Below are 16,406 nucleotides of genomic sequence, written 5' to 3'. Positions count from 1 at the left end.
ATGTCCACAGTTGCAAAGAGACAAAAATACGAGAGAGAGAGAAAGATAAAAGGTCATCAAGTATGAAAAGAACACTACAGAGGCACCATGAATGTGTGAAACAGAAAATCTAAATAAGAGGATTTCAACAGCGAGCTTGCATTCCGGGCTACTGCCCCAGAAAGCAGTGTGTGTGGGGTCAAAAGCCAACTTCCAAGCCCTGCATACAGCAAGGACAAAGTGCCTGCAGTGGTTTCACCTATCTGTTTGTTGTGGCAATCAATTCTGCAATACCTATGAGGTATCACGAGGTCAAATCCACACATTCCAAGCACCACCCAGAGTACATTCCTACCACATTTGTACATGATATTTCCATTTAATGGACCTCCGTTAGAGTCTAGACCTCATATGCCCACGAGGGATAAGCATTCACTTCCCATACAACACATATAGTGAGCCTATTTGCACACCTTATTTTAAAATCGAGAAAATGGCTGTACCTTGGCCATCTTAAAATCCTTAAAATCCAACAATGTTGTTGAGCAACAAACATTCTAAAATGTGCAGAAAGTTTTGAAGTATTTCTTAATAGAAAAAATGGGATCTCTTGCAAGAATAAAAGCAACTTGTCGATTCACATCTACCAGTTGTTGGGTTACCACATCTGAAGCAGCTGCCATTCACTATCCAAGTTACCATAACCATTACATTGGATCGACCCTTCAACACATTAAACTCTCAGATAGCATGCCAATTTGTTCCAAAATCATACCTTAGAGTTTGGGCGATTAGATGACGTAGTGCTGCATGTGGATGGTCCCAACCCCCACCACCCTCACCATGAATTCGTCCAAGAATACCCAAATAAATGTCCTGGTCAGAATGCCCTTGGATGCTTTAAGCTATCGATTATGCATCAATCAACCAATCCTATATATTGCGTAAAGGGTACCAGACCGTCATCTGCCCCCACAAGTCAACAGGCACCTAGATGAGGTGCATTGTGCCCAAGGAACCTCTGAGTCCATATATTTACCATTTTGGGCATGACATAGCTTGAAATGCTTGGGATGCAATGCATAAAATATAGAGACAACATATCAGCTTGCATTGTCCCCGTATGAAGAGAGCATTTACTTTATTCTCTATGCCCATATAGCAAAGTACAACTCTGCTCGATCCCCACATTCAAAGAGGAGCCAGCTGCTCCTCCCTTTCATGCATAGACAGTCCTACGGAGTACTCTGACCTGTCCACTTCATGTTCATGTTCGATTGCCTCCGTGCTGCTCCTGACAGTAGCCATCATGCTTCCAAGGTCTGATGTACTCATTTATCTTCATAGGCTGCTCATCGTCAACTTTACATGCTTACATTGTCTGACTGACAGGTCAAGAAATCAAAAGAAACATTTCTGAAGACATGTTGAGAATTTTGAAATTGGCCACTTTACACACTCTCCACACTCATCTTGTATTAAATTTTGTGTGTTTTTCTTACTATGTGTGTGTGTGTGTGTCTACATACACGCGCGCGCGCACACACACACACACACATATATATATATATTATTGGCATATATCTAAATGAGTCCAGAAACATGCCCACACTCATCCTCTAAAAACACAACATAGTGCAGTTTCAATCTCATGATAGTCACTCATAAGGTTGAAAACCATAAACTCCATCACGCATAGCAGGGACTAGCTACTTTGAGGCGTCATCAGTGCCCAACAGTGGGTTTAGACCATAGTATAAACAAATGCTCTCACACATATAAATCTACACACCCACACATACTTGAGCATCCATTTATACAAAGCTTCGTACTTAGTTTCAGACTGCACTCCGGAGGTGAATCTGTCAACATGTCATCAAAAGTGGCTTGCTGCCCACCACTTACACCCTGCTGCGTAGTAGCTGCTGCCATCTAATGCACTAGTTGCGTCTGGCTATATGTGCTCACTGGCAGAGCGATAGGTGCATGAACCCCTGGCTAGGTCTCTCTACCAAATGCATCTCTCTGAAATGATGGCATACCAAAGGGCTGAGAAGAGGACTGACCTCTCTCCCGGGGGTGAGGGCTGCCATATAAACCCAAGCCAGCTCCATGCATACTCGGTGGTGTGGAGAAAGAAGCACTAACCGGATGCACACCAATAGGTCGGCCCAAAAGAGACGGCTCAGCCTGCATAGATGCAGAAAGCTGTGAGCCAAAAGATGGCCTAACATCCTGCAAGAAGCTGCTCTGTGGCACAGAAAATGCATCATCTAAGTCCAGATAATCCATGCTAGGGTACATGCAACGGTCCAAAAGAATGATGCTCATAGGCACAGCAGGCATCTACCATAAAACCCCTGCGTGGAGCAAACAAAACATCCTCATTGTTTGAGTGGTCCCCTTGCTGGGGTGCAGGCTACTTACCCTTACCCTGAATAGCAATGGTAGATGTGATATGCTGACCAATTTGCTGTCCCATCTGGGCATTAGCGGTATCCCGCATAGCCATGGCTGTGGTAAGCTGCTGGCTGAACTCCTACCCTATCTGGCGGAAAGCACCTTGGAGCATAGAGGAGAGGGCATCCAAAAACCTTATTTGCGTTCCTTGCACTTCCCGGGATGCAGGAGAGAGAGGCTGAGTAGATGGAACCTTTGTACCACCAGTGGATGCAGCCACTGTGGCAGGTACTTGCTCATACTAAGCAGCCTCATCACTATCATGCAATATATCATGAGGGGCATGCTTCGGTGGCATGGTGACTAGCCTTGAAGAGAAGTAGGCAAGGAGAAATGGATAGCAAATCCCTGCTGTAATGAGCACCTGAGAGTGTGTGTGGAAACACGAAAAGGTCGATTCCTTACTATGTATGTGTGTGTGTGTGTCTACATACACGCAAGCACACACACACACACACACACATATATATTGTTGGCATATATCTAAATGAGTCCAGGAACATGTCCACACTCATCCTCTAAAAACATGACATAGTGCATTTTGAATCTCATGATAGTCACTCATAAGGCTGAAAACCATAAACTCCATCACGCATAGCAGGGACTAGCTACTATGAGGCGTCATCAGTGCCCAACAATGGGTTTAGACCATAGTATAAACATATGCTCTTACACATACAAATCTACAAACCCACACATACTTGAGCATCCATTTATACAAAGCTTCGTACTAAGTTTCTGTCGTCACTCCAGAGGTGGAGGGCAGACTCAGCCATGACGAAGGCTAATCAAAGGGTAGTCCAAAATCTCTCCATTCAAGCTACAACTGCTTGTGAAGACTAAACGATTTAATTTTAGTCTCTCCCAGATGAAATCTAGCTGATAGGGCAACACACCACTTAAGATAGTAAGAATTATCGCATTACCAGCAGGCCGCAACATGGACAAAAACTTCACGAGGTGAAATTTGCATGTCCGCTAATACAACAAAAGCACATATCTAGATGAGTCCAAGAACATGCCCAAACTCATCCGCTAATATTGTTGGAATACCTTTAATAAGAAAAGCTCTTACACACTAGCTCTCACCTCACAACTAGCATAGGCACATCCCAAAGGGGCTTGTTGCACCTACTTCTAGCACTCAAGCCACAAAGAACGAAACAAAGATGACACCACAAGCTCCAAACACACCGAGTATACAACACTCACACACACGACACAAACTGCTCAGAACAACTCTGAATATACAGATGTTGATGGAGAGGTACTCAAGGTCGTGGAGAGCCACACAGGGTCGTGAAAGAGGTAGAGAACCATTGCCAGCAGCCTCGAACCAAGCATTACCTCTTCCACACGTCATGGATGCCGCTCATGTATGCCTGCTCATGGATGCCTGGGGCTCCGACTCTCATTGGAAAGTCAAGCAATGAACCGCCTCAAAGAATCTCAGCCAAGATGGGAATCACGACATACAAGCATGCATGGGATAGTTCCACGTGGCGCTAGTCTGGCGAGAAGCAAAGCAGAGAGGCAATTTGCCGACACAGGAAAACAGTCTGTCTGGCGCTGCATAGGAAAAATTAGGGGAAGAAAAAAAGCCTATCCAAAACGCCGTACCATTTCTGGGAACCTATGATAAGGCGGCGCATCGCAGGGAGTGTTGTCTGCAGAGAGCATATGAGAAGATTTTGCAGGAGTGCTGAGCCCTGAGCAGCTACTGAAGGCTACATGAAGGCATGTGGCAGAACAGGGACAGTTGACACCTGAGAGAGGGTGCAGCAACAGAGCCACATTTTTTTGTGCCTTACCTTGGCGACGTTTGCTGAAGGCGTTGGTACAGTTTATTGGCGGTTTTTATACTTGATATCTGCCTTCATATATATTCTGTTTTGTCTGTACATCTGCGTTTTCTTCGAGATCTGAGTAGTCCTCTATTACTGTTGTGTAAAGCACATAGAATTGAGTTATGTCGCACACATGTGTCTTGCATTCTCGTGGGTAATTCTTCTCGTGGGAGTTGGCCTTTAGCAAGCAACTTCCTCTATTTTTCTACACCAAAAAGAGAGAAGCCTCGTCCAGTACTCTTATACTTTCAATATCCATTGTAGATGTAACAAAGGCAGTTTCAAGGTTTATGAAATGTATCACAATTTACTTCGAACAGCTGCAATTTTCAGTTTTTAAAATTGTAAGATACTGAAGTACTGAATGCAAGTGGTGCTTGGGCGAGGGCAGCTCTTTGGAGACTGTCTAGACGGCCATTGTGGAGGCCGGTCCCCTCTTCCATCTAAACCATTGCATATATCCCAAGAAGTCCAGTCGGTGAGTCATAGGTCAACTGCTGCTTCTGCTGCTCCCCGCCCCCCGGTCCATTCTTGCCTAGGCCTCTACTCCGCCCCTGCTAACCTCTCCCACCTCCCTCTACTCGCTCTGAAATCCACCCCCCTCTGCCTTCCCTTTTCTCTACCCTTTTTTGTGCCTGCTGCCCATGTGACCTACCCCTTCCTCCCCCGCATTCTGCTCCCCCACCCTCTCTCTGATCAGCCCTGCCTTCTTCTACATTGCCTCACCTCGGCTGTTTTCTGCTCTTCCTTTTTTTTTTTGGGGGGGGGGGGGGGGGGCGGGCACGGGTTGCCACACAGCCTGTGGTTCAAGCTGCTGCAGGCCTTTCTACTTTGCTGGCCTGCTTTGAGCCAGCCCCAGTGCTGGGGGGTAGCAAGGCTTTTCGGCCTTCTTTGCTAAGGTAGCCCCATGCTGCGTTTGATCCCCCTCTATCTCCTCCTCTACTGGCTTTTTGCAAGCCTAGGTGGTTTTTTTCCGGTTACACTCTGCTTCCCAGGGCTCCCCAAGAAGTATCGAGCCATCCTCCCTTCCATTGGTCGGGCATTTGGCACAGTGCTCGAGTCCCCACCAAAGACGGCCGCCTCCATTCTAGCAGATGATGGAGTCCCCAGGATCAGATTGGTGGTGGAGAGCCCGGAGTCCCTCCCAGAGCTGATCCTTCTCGAGACCTTGGAAGGGGGCACACTTCGCCAAAGGGTGGAGATCTCTGGGTTACCACGCCAATGTCTTCGATGCAGACAAATAAGTCACCTCGCCAGAGATTGCCCCCGTGGCCTCCCTCGTGTGCCTCCCCCCCCTCCTCCACAGAGTAGGCAGAGTCAGCAGGCCCGAGTTCAGCGCCCTCTCAGGAAGGAGCAGTAGGAGTCTCAGACCCCATGGGTTACCCCCTCGGAAGGAAAATAGACATAGGTTAAAAAGAAAAAGAAATCAAGCAAGCAGGCCCGCAAACGCCGCAGACAGAGAGCCAACTACAGAGAGAGGGACAGGGTTGACCGAGAGGCCTCGCAAGAGTAACAGCAGGAGCCACCTCCCCCAGCAATAGAGGCCACTGTCCATCCAACCGATCCTCCAGCTTCGGAAGTTCAGCCTCCGCGCCCACCCTTGCAGAAGCAGAGAGCCCCAAGAGCTCCAGTTGCGGCGATGGCAGAAGCCGCAGACGCTAGCCCAACGAGGGCTGTGGAGGAGTCGATCCAGAGCCCCAGCGAGCCTGATCAGCAGGGGGGGCCTGTGGTCGCTCTTTTCCCTCCTCCCCCCCCCCCCCCCAAAAGACCCCTCCCCCTCCTCCTCTTTGTTGGGATATCTCAAGGTGTATGCCTCAGGCACACCTTATGTTTCTATGTGTGAGTGCTAGAGGCACAGTTAGGTGCCCACAAGCACAGTTAGGTGGTGGAAAGCCACATAGGATGATTGAGAGAATCTAGGAGCAGATTGAGGAGATGATTGTGGAGCTCTGAAGTCATCAGTGATGTCAGTGAGCATGTATGAGGTGCCTACTTAAGGACCTCACTCTTCTTCATTCTACAAGCAAGTAATGCAAGTATTCTGAGTTTGTGTCCACTCTTTCCTTTCCTTTCAGTTTCCCAACATGGTATCAGAGCCCTTTGATCCCCCTTGAGCCCATTTCTGCCACATCATCATCTTCTTCTTCATCTTCTTCTTCACCATCTCTCCCTCTTCTTCCCAAAGTTTGCTTAAGCTTGTTCTCCTCCGGTTCTCAGCCATTTCCCACGTCCTTCCTGCTGGAGATCCACCTTGAAGGGGCGAACTTCTGGCTGAGAGGAATTGAAGAAAGCCGCGCCCGTTTCGTCGCCATTACACGATTTTCGTCGATTCTTCCTTCTGCGTTTTCTCTCAGCACACCTTATCTTCCTCTAATTCCTTTCAGGGGTGGATTCTCCATGCCTTGGGCTATCCTGTGCTGAAATCTGAGCAGCAATGGTTGCTTATTCAAGCTGAAAACAGAGAAAAACCAGTCGACTTCGAAGAGGCAAGCTATGGAGCTCTGACGCGTTTTTGCGCCTCTTCTTCCCAGAGGATCTTCTGTGGTATAACAGCTCTCCTTTGCCTTAAAAACCCCCTTTTCCTTTGCTTTGAAGAGTGAGCTACAAGCCCTCCAAGTTCAGCCTTTTGGTTTTGACAGTTTTGGACAAGTTTTTGAAGATGATGCTACATAAAATGCTACTCTAGCATTTCTGTTTTTTTTTTAACTTTCAATAACTTTAGTACAAGTGTGGCTTCAGTTTGTTTTGAATTGCTAGACCTGGCTTTGATTGGAAAGTATTCATTTTAGCCACTTCTATGAAGCATGTAAGAAGAAGCATCATTGATTGAATATTGGTCACTAGTCTTTGCTACATCAAGTGCTCATATTTTGGAAGTCTTTCAGTTATTTTTTGCCTTGTAAGAGAGATAGACACTGCCCAATATCTGGGTTAGACCCTCTCATGGCTACCCTATTGAATCTAGAGAAGTTCAATGGAAAGGGCTTCCACACATGGCAGATGAAGGTGAAATTTGCATTGATGAGGGAGAACTTATGGGGACTTGTCAAACCGACTCCTACCGCTTCTTCTACGGCCTCCAATGCTGGAGAATCCTCAACTCCGACACGACCGGCAAGGGATCCAGCTAGAGAAGAAAAAGCATATGGTATCATTGCTCTTGCTTTAGGAGATGATTATATTCACCATATCTCTGACTTGGAGTCTCCTTCAGAAGCTTGGCAGAAGCTTGACATGATTTTTGGTGCTAGCTCTCACATCTCTAAACTATCACTTAAAATCTCTTTCTTTGAATTGAAGATGGCTAGTGGTACTACTTTAGCAGCTCATGTCAACTATATGCGAAGTCTTATGACTCAATTAGCTTCTATCAATTCTCCTATTACTCCAGATGATGCTATGGCAGTGTTACTTAAGAGTATGCCTGAAGAATATGATCACATAGTTACCACTTTGGAAAATCTTCCTAATCCTAATCTTGAAGGTATTATCTCTGCTCTCCAAGAAGAAGAAAGGCATATGGAGCTCAGGAAAGGCAATGACACTGTTTATGCTGTAAAAGTCCAGAAGGGCAAGTATACCCCTTGCAATCACTGTGGAAAGACAAATCACCTTTCAAAGGACTGCTTCAAAATTAATCCATGCAAGCACTGTGGCAAGAACAACCATAATGAGAAGTTTTGCAGAGCCAAAGCAAAGACAGAAAATGCAAATCTACTTTCAGTTAATGAGCCTCCACAAGATGAGGCATCCTTTGAAAATTATGCATTTTAAAACATCTCTATGTATGCTCCAGATCTCTCTTTTTATGTCAAGGTACTCAGCCTGGATAGTCCTCCAAAATGAATGAAATAAACTATTGTGTTTTGTGTGTTTTGTGTGTTTTGTAAACACCTCTGGTCACCTTATGATGTAGGCCATGTGTATGTTTTGCTCCATGGTATCTCCTGCAGACATTGTGTGCATGTACATGCAGGGGAGATAACCATTGGAAGGTCTTTTTGTATCCCTTTTGTTTACCTTACACCCAAGGGAACCCTTGCTAGCATGAGAACCTAGCCATAGATTTATCCTTGACCACCATGAGATGGCGTGAGAAACTATGAGACTAGATGTATCCTTGACATAGCCTGAGGCATTCCCTTGAGGGGGGGTTTGTTGGGATATCTCAAGGTGTATGCCTCAAGCACACCTTATGTTTCTATGTGTGAGTGCTAGAGGCACAGTTAGGTGCCCACAAGCACAGTTAGGTGGTGGAAAGCCACATAGGATGATTGAGAGAATCTAGGAGCAGATTGAGGAGATGATTGTGGAGCTCTGAAGTCATCAGTGATGTCAGTGAGCATGTATGAGGTACCTACTTAAGGACCTCACTCTTCTTCATTCTACAAGCAAGTAATGCAAGTATTCTGAGTTTGTGTCCACTCTTTCCTTTCCTTTCAGTTTCCCAACACTCTTCACTTCCCCCTCCCCCTCTAGGGTTCCCCCCTCCCCCTCCCCCCCCCCTTCTATGGTCACTCTCACCACCCGCCCCCCGCCCTCCGTCCCCCGCATCCCTACCTCTCACTCTCCCGCCACCCCCCTCTATGCTTCAGTAACAGCTTCTTCCGCTTCGACACCCTTACCATCAGGCAAGGGAATGACGATGCCCCCTTCTGTTGCGACGCCCCCCCCCCCTCCCCCTCCCCCTCCTCCTCTTCACTTCCCCCTCCCCCTCCAGGGTTCCCCCCGCCCCCTCCCCCCCCCTTCTATGGTCACTCTCACCACCCGCCCCCCGCCCTCCGTCCCCCATGTCCCTACCTCTCACTCTCTCGCCACCCCGCTCTCTGCTTCAGTAGCAGCTTCTTCCGCTTCGACACCCTTGCCATCAGACAAGGGAATGAAGATGCCCCCTTCTGCTTCCTCATCGTTGCAGCAGCAAGCCTGCTCAGAGAGGGATCCTGAGGGACGAAGCTCGTCTTCCCGGCCAGCAACTCCCAACTTCCAGCCTGGGCATCCCTTACCGGGGGACTTATGAAGGTTAGGACCCTAGCTAGAACTATTTGGAGATCCCGGACTCATACCCTCTACCATTGGAGGTCATGCTCATGGTCCTTCAGCCCCGAAGGGGAGTTTGATGAGTGCAGTGGGATCTCAGACACACCCCGTTTGGATATTTTGCCTCCACAGGGTTGGAGAAGTGGTCCTCGAAGGTGTTTGATGCTATTTTGGGTAATCAGATTATGCTCATGATGGACGAGTGGGTGGGACCATAGGGACTAGATCTTTGGTATGCCCATGGCGCGAAGGTGAACTTTCAGCTGAGCTTCACGCACAAGGAGCCGATAGGAGTTATCAGATTGCCGATGGAGGCAAAGGTGGAGCACACACACTTTTGGGCCCTCCAGACGTGCGCGGATTTGGACGCAGTTGTGGTCCAGCTTGCGGCCGAGGAAGATTTCATACTTCTTCTGGCTGGCAGCCCACGAAGGCTTGCCCATTTGCCCGTAGTTGGAGCAGATGCGAGTGGAGGGCAGTGCCATTGCTGCTCAGATGGTGTCCTGGAGACTATCCCACACTGCCTATGGAGTTGTCGTAGCACAGGGAGGATCTGGATGAGAGCCCTCAGGATCATGACACGTACGCAAAGTCTTCACAGAGACTACACATGGGGGATGGTGTCTTGGTTGATAGAGGGAGGACACGCGTTTCAGATTGATGAGATCTCCCCAGCCTACCGGATACAGGGTCAGAGCATTCAGAGAATTGCACTCCATGAGGCAGCCCCCCTGACACCCTAGCTCCTCCTCCTTCTAGGGAAGACAGTGTTTGGGAAATGGTAGCCAGCATCACAGCTTGGAACATTTGGGTGGCTCGCTGCAGTTTTGTGATGGGAGAGCACTCAGTTCCACCCTCGGCTACCTTGGTTGCCATCTGGCAAGATATCATTTACACGCTACAGTCCACCTAGGAGCGTGGGACTCCACGCTCCAAGGCAACTATTGAGAGGCGTGCTTGTTTCTGCAAGGCTTGGCCTGCAGGTGTTTTCTACATCTTCACTCCGCAAGGGATTCGCTGGCTGTATAGTCCCCCCACTTGGCTGTTAGCCCCAGTTCCAGAGATCCCCTAGGCAGTGAGCTGGGCTTCTCTGGAACAGGCCGGTTTTTCTTTCAGCCTTTTCCGGTTTTTTCATACTCGGCACCTTCGGGGCTGTTGTCTTGTATGAAATCTTTCAAGCATTAATAGAAGGTTCCTTTCTTTGAAAAAAAAAAAAAGACACACCATGTGCCATGCTTTCTAGTGACACTTAGGTTCTCGGTCCTTCAAAAGGAGTACCACTCCATTTTGTCTTCTATCATTGTGCTAGAGTCTCTGCCCATGGAAACTTTGATTTCGGCAGATGACGGGGTCCCTCGGCTCAAGGTGATAGCCGAGTGCCTGAAGTCTCTACATGAGGAGATCTTCCTCAAGTCCTTGGAGGATGGGGGCTCTCTCCGTTAGATGGTCCACCTTGCGAAAGCATGTAGTACAAGTAGCGCCGTTGCCCTGTGTGCCCGGCAGGAAGAGGAGGGCCATTTAGCCACACCTTTGCACTCCGATAGACAGCAGCATGTGACCCTAGACTCCTTAGGCTGAGGCTTGCAATGGGACTGGGATTATGGTGGGTCGGCGAAAACTGGGTAAGCGCCAGGAAGAATTGTAGATGCCGGGCATGTTGCTGTCAACTGGCGGGGGTGGGAGCCTCACAGCCCCCATGCCATAGGAGAAGCAGGCCGAGGGAGCCCCCTCAAGGTGACCTCAGACACTTGAGGCGATGTCTTCTTCGATTTTCCGGTAGACCCAGTTCTCCCAACCGCTCCATAGGGCTCCCGACTGGTTCTTAAGTCCACTCTTGGTATAGGATCAAGGGAGGCGCCCTTCCTACCCCCCCCCCCATCCGTGCCACTCACCCCTTTATCCCCTACCTCCCCCTCCTCCTTCCCCACCCACCCGCTCTTCTCTAAGTCCCCACCTCCTCCTCCCCCCCTCCGTTGCCACTGCAGTGAGGCCCGAGATCATGCTCACTACCTGTCTCCCTCCCATCCCCCCCACTTCTTCTTCAAGCCCCCCCCCCCGCCCTCTTGTTGTCATCGCAGCCTCTTCCTTCACATCCCTTCCCGCAGAGCCGCCGCTTCTCCCACCCCCCTCTTCATCTGTATTGTTAGTCGCTCAATGTCTAACGTCCGCCTCTTCTCAAGCCCCCCGGCCACAGTGCAGCTTCACGGTCCCAATCCCAGCCTTCTTCCTCATAGGGTCAGGGCGTGACTCCCTCAAAGCAGGTGCGGAAGAACCTTCCCCTTTACCTCGGACTACAAGCCTCGTCAAGGACAGCCCCTTCCATGGGCGTTCTGGCAGCTGGGGCCCCTTCCATAGTTTTAGGCGGCTAGAGTCCTGGAATTATCTAGACATTCTAGACAACTACCCACTTCCACTAGAGGTGTTAGTCCTGATCTTGCAGCCCCAAAAAGGATTGCAGCAGTTGGAAGTCCGTCTCGTGGCTTCAGCTTCAGTGCCACAGGGGAGTAGTAGTGGATCCTCCTTCATGGAGGAGTGGCTGAGGTAGGAGGGGAAGGAGGTGTTGATCACACATGGACTTTCCAGTTGGCTCTCTCTCCTGACAAGCGAGGCCTGGGCCTTGCAGCCGTGGTGCTCCACTTAGGGATGCAGGAGCAGCTCAAGTAGGTTACACAGTCGCCTTTGAGCTAAAGCGCCAGTCAGCTAGGTGTGTAGACCTCCTTTTTGATGCAGTGGGCACTAAAGGTGTCTAGGCATTGAACCTGTCATCCCTTTGATGTGCCGCACAAACAGGGACTACGCACCATCCAACCTCATCCGAAAACTCAAAAGTCCAGAGTTGTTATACAAGCTTCCACGCACTGGACAGCCTTATTCGCCAACCCCCCTCCCCCATGAGCTGGATCATGGTGAGTTGGAAAGTGCACGGACTTCCTGATCATGCACAGTGGCAGCCACAACAGGTGATACTTCACTAGGAGTTGCATAGGGCTATGGTGGGACAATCTATCCATATCCTCTTGATTCAAGAGCACATGATTTTCAGGAGCAAACATCAAACATTGGCACGGTCTCCTCCCAAGGAGAGGCCCTGAGGTGTGGTCCCCTACAGTGGGTAGGAGCAGAGGGGTTTAGATTTCAGTTCCTAGGGGCTGGCCCCGGATGTGTTTGATCATGGAGGTTTAGTTGGAGGGCGTGTGGTCTGGATCAGCCTACAGATGGGAGACTCCAGGCTGGGGATCCTAAACGTTTACACCCCTGCTTGTCAATAGTAGCACCTGACTTTCTGGGGGAGCGACTTATAGAAATGTTGACTCTTGGATTGTTGTTGGAGACTTTAACAATCTAGAGTTCAACACGCAGGGCAGTTGGCCCTCCTTGGCGATCGCTTTTGCCAAGCAAAACACTTTGGAGCAGTTCATCTTAGCAATTAGTGGTCCAGACCCCTGGAGGGTGGACTTGTTTACAATCAATACTATATTACCATACAACACCAACTTAAAACTTCAGCAATGGCACATTGACCATGTCGATGAACCTCTGTACAAAATTTGCAGAGCTACCTGTAAATGATTTCGCACATCACTGTCAACCAACAGAAGTGCATACAGGAGCGATTTGCTTATTTCTAAGACCTGTGATAGACCTCGAGCTCTCATGAACAGCTAATTATCAGCTAATTTTTGGCTCGAGTCAAAAGAGGAGCATTATGAGGTATGTTCAAACTCATTAATTTAGACAATTTACTGCATGTCATCTATCCTTTCTAAGAACCAAATATTGGGCATACCACAGCCCACTGTTTTCTTATGATTTCCCCCATGCGCTGGTTCTCAGCAACCCTTCAGACCTTTAATTATCCATTTGATCTGTGAGCTTTGGCATTGCCGGAGCAAGTACCAAACCATGCAAGAGCACCAAGCTACTTGCGACAAGTCAACACATACATCATGCAAATGAAGCTGCAAAACACGGCTGTTTTACATACCTGCCAACACCAAGCTACTTGCGACAAGTCAACACATACATCATGCAAATGAAGCTGCAAAACACGGCTGTTTTACATACCTGTCAGCACGCAAAAGCTGTTGATAGAGAGTCTCGTAGGCTTGGAAATTCCAGACTTTAGACACCGAGCCATCCTTTACCGTGAGGAACTCTTCCCACAAATCTGCCAGATGGGAAACAGTTCCTTGTCTCCTGCCCCTCTTCAAGCTTTTCCGTATACTTGGAGTTGAGGCACTTGTGGATAATGTGGTAGATAACAGCGAGCCATTCTGTCCAACACGCGCTTCATGCACGCCTTCAGCCGAGAGTGCATTTCCAATCTTAGAGCTATCCTGCTCTACCACTGTGTCAGCAGAAAAAACGGAAGACCCATTTGTTCTCTCGTCAAGGTCATGCAATGAAGAGAGGCTCGTTTCCGTTCCATCTCGTTGCAGTGATGCATGGCCAAGCAGGGCAGTTTGGTCCCTGAAGCTACCATTTCCTTCATGATCTTCCACGTCGAGAGGTGAGGATCGGAGGTCTAAAGAGGATCTCTTATCTAACGAAGCACTTAAAGAACCATTGCTAGAAGGTTGTGAAGTTTGCAAATCTTCCTTCGCTCTCTCTGGTACAGCAACATTACCCAGTTGAGATTCCCCAATCACACTTACGCCATTGATCCTGGATTCTTTTTCATGGGGCGAAGAGTCCAGTTCGATTTCTTTCTTATCTGACTCCATTGTCCTGTGGCAACTAGTACCCATATCTGTGGTCCGTACTCCATTCGCGCTGTCCACCCTCTGAATTGCAGCAACAGTTGGACTGTATTCGTCCTTGAGCGACTCGATTGTATTCCGAATATTTACGCTCACGTCCAGAACAACACCTGCAAGCTACAGACACACTGGCAGCATTCAGGGAAATACGGCAAATTTCGCTACAAAGAGACAAAAATATATAATTAGTAATTGATTCAAGGCAAATTTCGATTGTACAAGTTCCAGGGCCAGTGAGCACTAACTTCTGAATAGCCCAACGGAATTTCGAAATCTGGATCCACGGTTCTGTGTTCCTTGTCTTCGACTTCCAATTCCGACAGGCGTTGATGGGGACTGGACGATGAAGCTACCAAGTCTCCTCCGCTACCAGCGCAACTTGTTTCGTTTTCAATAAGCGCAATTCCTGTACAACTCGGGCTCGAGCACCCTGTTTCAATACCTGCGTCCTTGCTTCTTGAGGCAGAAGCGTGCGCCTGCACCTCCGCCACAGGCGAGACACAGTTTACTATATCCCTCAATGGGAGCCTCGAAGATGTTGTGGGAGTTGCATCGCTTACAATGGTAGACGAGCGTCGTTCGGCAGCTTCTACTGTAGTGGTCACGCTACTCGATACTGGCGAAGATGAAGCTGATGCATTTGTTTGCTCAGACCGAGCCTTGCTCAGATAATGCCAGCACATTGGTAGCACCGTAGCTACAACAGCCGCCATAGCCACAACGGCTACATCATCCGCAAGGGAAGCCTCGACGACGCTTCTTCGGCGCAGTATCGTTCTACGTTTGCCGTGGAACGCGCCTCTTTGAAGCTGAGCCGCGAGTCCAATCGAATTCCGACGCCAAGGGGCGTTGGGAAGTATCTGGCAGTGCGCGTGAGCGGAGGGCGCATTGCAGCAGCAGGAGCTACAGCAAGCGGGTGCGAGTGAGGCCAAGGAGGGGCTCTGCAAGCGGGCAGCATCCATGGATGCCACCGGAAGGGGGGGGGGGGGGGGGGGGTTCTAGGGGAAGGGAATGCGAGAAGGGAGGGGGGAGGGGAACGAATTGGGGAAGGGGTCGATCATGGAGCTACGAAAAGGTACGTGGGGAGCAGGAAATTGAGGTGCGTGAATCTGTGAAGAGGAGGAAGGGCAAGGGGAAGCAAAACTGTGAAGAGAAGATGGAGAGCTAGGGCAAAATCTGGCTATGGCGGACAGAAAAGCTTCAAAGCTTCAAAGCTCAGCTCACACAGAACGAAGAAGATGAAGAAGATATAGATCATGAAGACGACGATAAAATTATATCCCCAAATTTTTTTTTTTGGTTTTCTCGCTATTATTTACCCGTTTTTTTTTTTTGAACGCCTTTTCCCATGCACTTTTTTTAAAAATAAATCCCCTTCATCTTTAAATTACTGCCTGCCTTCCACGTGTCCTCCCCTTACCCTCACCCGCCCCCGCCGGTCACTCGCCGGTTGTCTGGATAGGGTCCCCTTCCTCCGCCACACATTGCTACCGGCTCTCCCGGTCGCCCAATCCTCCACCTTGTCCAAAAGGGGTTTCCCTCACAATTGGGGTCCTTTTTTGGCCTTTCCCTATGTAGGCCTTTGTGAAGGTTATTAGAATTGTTTTTAGGTGGATTTGTTGATTGGTCCACGTGTGTGTGTGTGTGAGCATTTTTGGCATCCACTTGTGCGTGCGAGCAATCTTCTTGCTTCCAATTTCCATTTCGTCTTCCGCGCAAGTGGTTTCTCCTTTTCTTGGGCTGTTTAGTCCATGGGCAAAGTGGTTCGTGCTTTTGTTAGTCTGTTCAAAGCGTGGGTTGGAGATGGGTGTCACGGACCTGTTGCATGTAGCTTTGTCTGCTTCTGTTGGGCCTACTTTGTTATAAACTAATCTCATTCAAACGTTGCAGTTGTGTTGGCATCTGTGGTGTTGATCTTCTTGTATTTTGTGATGGCTGAGCATGAGTGTACTGGAGAGTCAGCTACAGCTGAGCGTCATAGTTTGGATGCTTCAAGGGAGGGTTCACCTGAGTTGATGGGCACAGGGAACAATACGTTCTAGAGAGGTTAGTATTCCTCTCATTTTTTATTTCATTTCTTTTCTATTTCAATTGTTAACGTTCGTTTACACTGGTTATTGCAAAAATGGTCAACTCACAAATCGTCAAGTTCAAGCCCCACCTCCCGCATTGCCATTAATTTTCATTGTAAAGGTCTTGCCTGCCCATATGCTTGGGCAACTGGCCTTGCCTACCCATGCTTGTCCAAGCAATGTGATTATTAGTAAAGCAATTACCTTTTGGCATGTGGCAACTCGTCCCTATAGTTTTGGCTTGACAAGCA

The 16,406-nt window shown here is 48.8% G+C and overlaps 1 protein-coding gene across 1 annotated transcript in view; it reads right to left on the bottom strand.

Moving 5' to 3' along the window:
* Positions 1 to 15,328, bottom strand: part of MRL1 (Pentatricopeptide repeat (PPR) superfamily protein) — a 97,242-nt gene extending 81,914 nt beyond the window's left edge. Inside the window, exons 1-2 of the mRNA XM_087402314.1 lie at positions 14,329 to 15,328; positions 13,389 to 14,200 (exon numbers count right to left, since the gene is read on the bottom strand). Of these exons, the coding sequence (XP_087258440.1) occupies positions 13,389 to 14,200; positions 14,329 to 15,045 (1,529 nt within the window). The 5' untranslated portion in view covers positions 15,046 to 15,328. The remainder of the gene's footprint in view (positions 1 to 13,388; positions 14,201 to 14,328) is intronic.
* Between the last annotated feature and the right edge of the window lie 1,078 nt (positions 15,329 to 16,406).

Source organism: Dipteris shenzhenensis, chromosome 31 (genome assembly GCF_047967505.1).
Source record: "Dipteris shenzhenensis isolate YYH24624 ecotype China chromosome 31, Dip_SZ_1.0, whole genome shotgun sequence".
NCBI classification, from domain to species: Eukaryota; Viridiplantae; Streptophyta; class Polypodiopsida; order Gleicheniales; family Dipteridaceae; genus Dipteris; species Dipteris shenzhenensis.
This window is presented reverse-complemented; position numbering and strand designations above follow the sequence as displayed.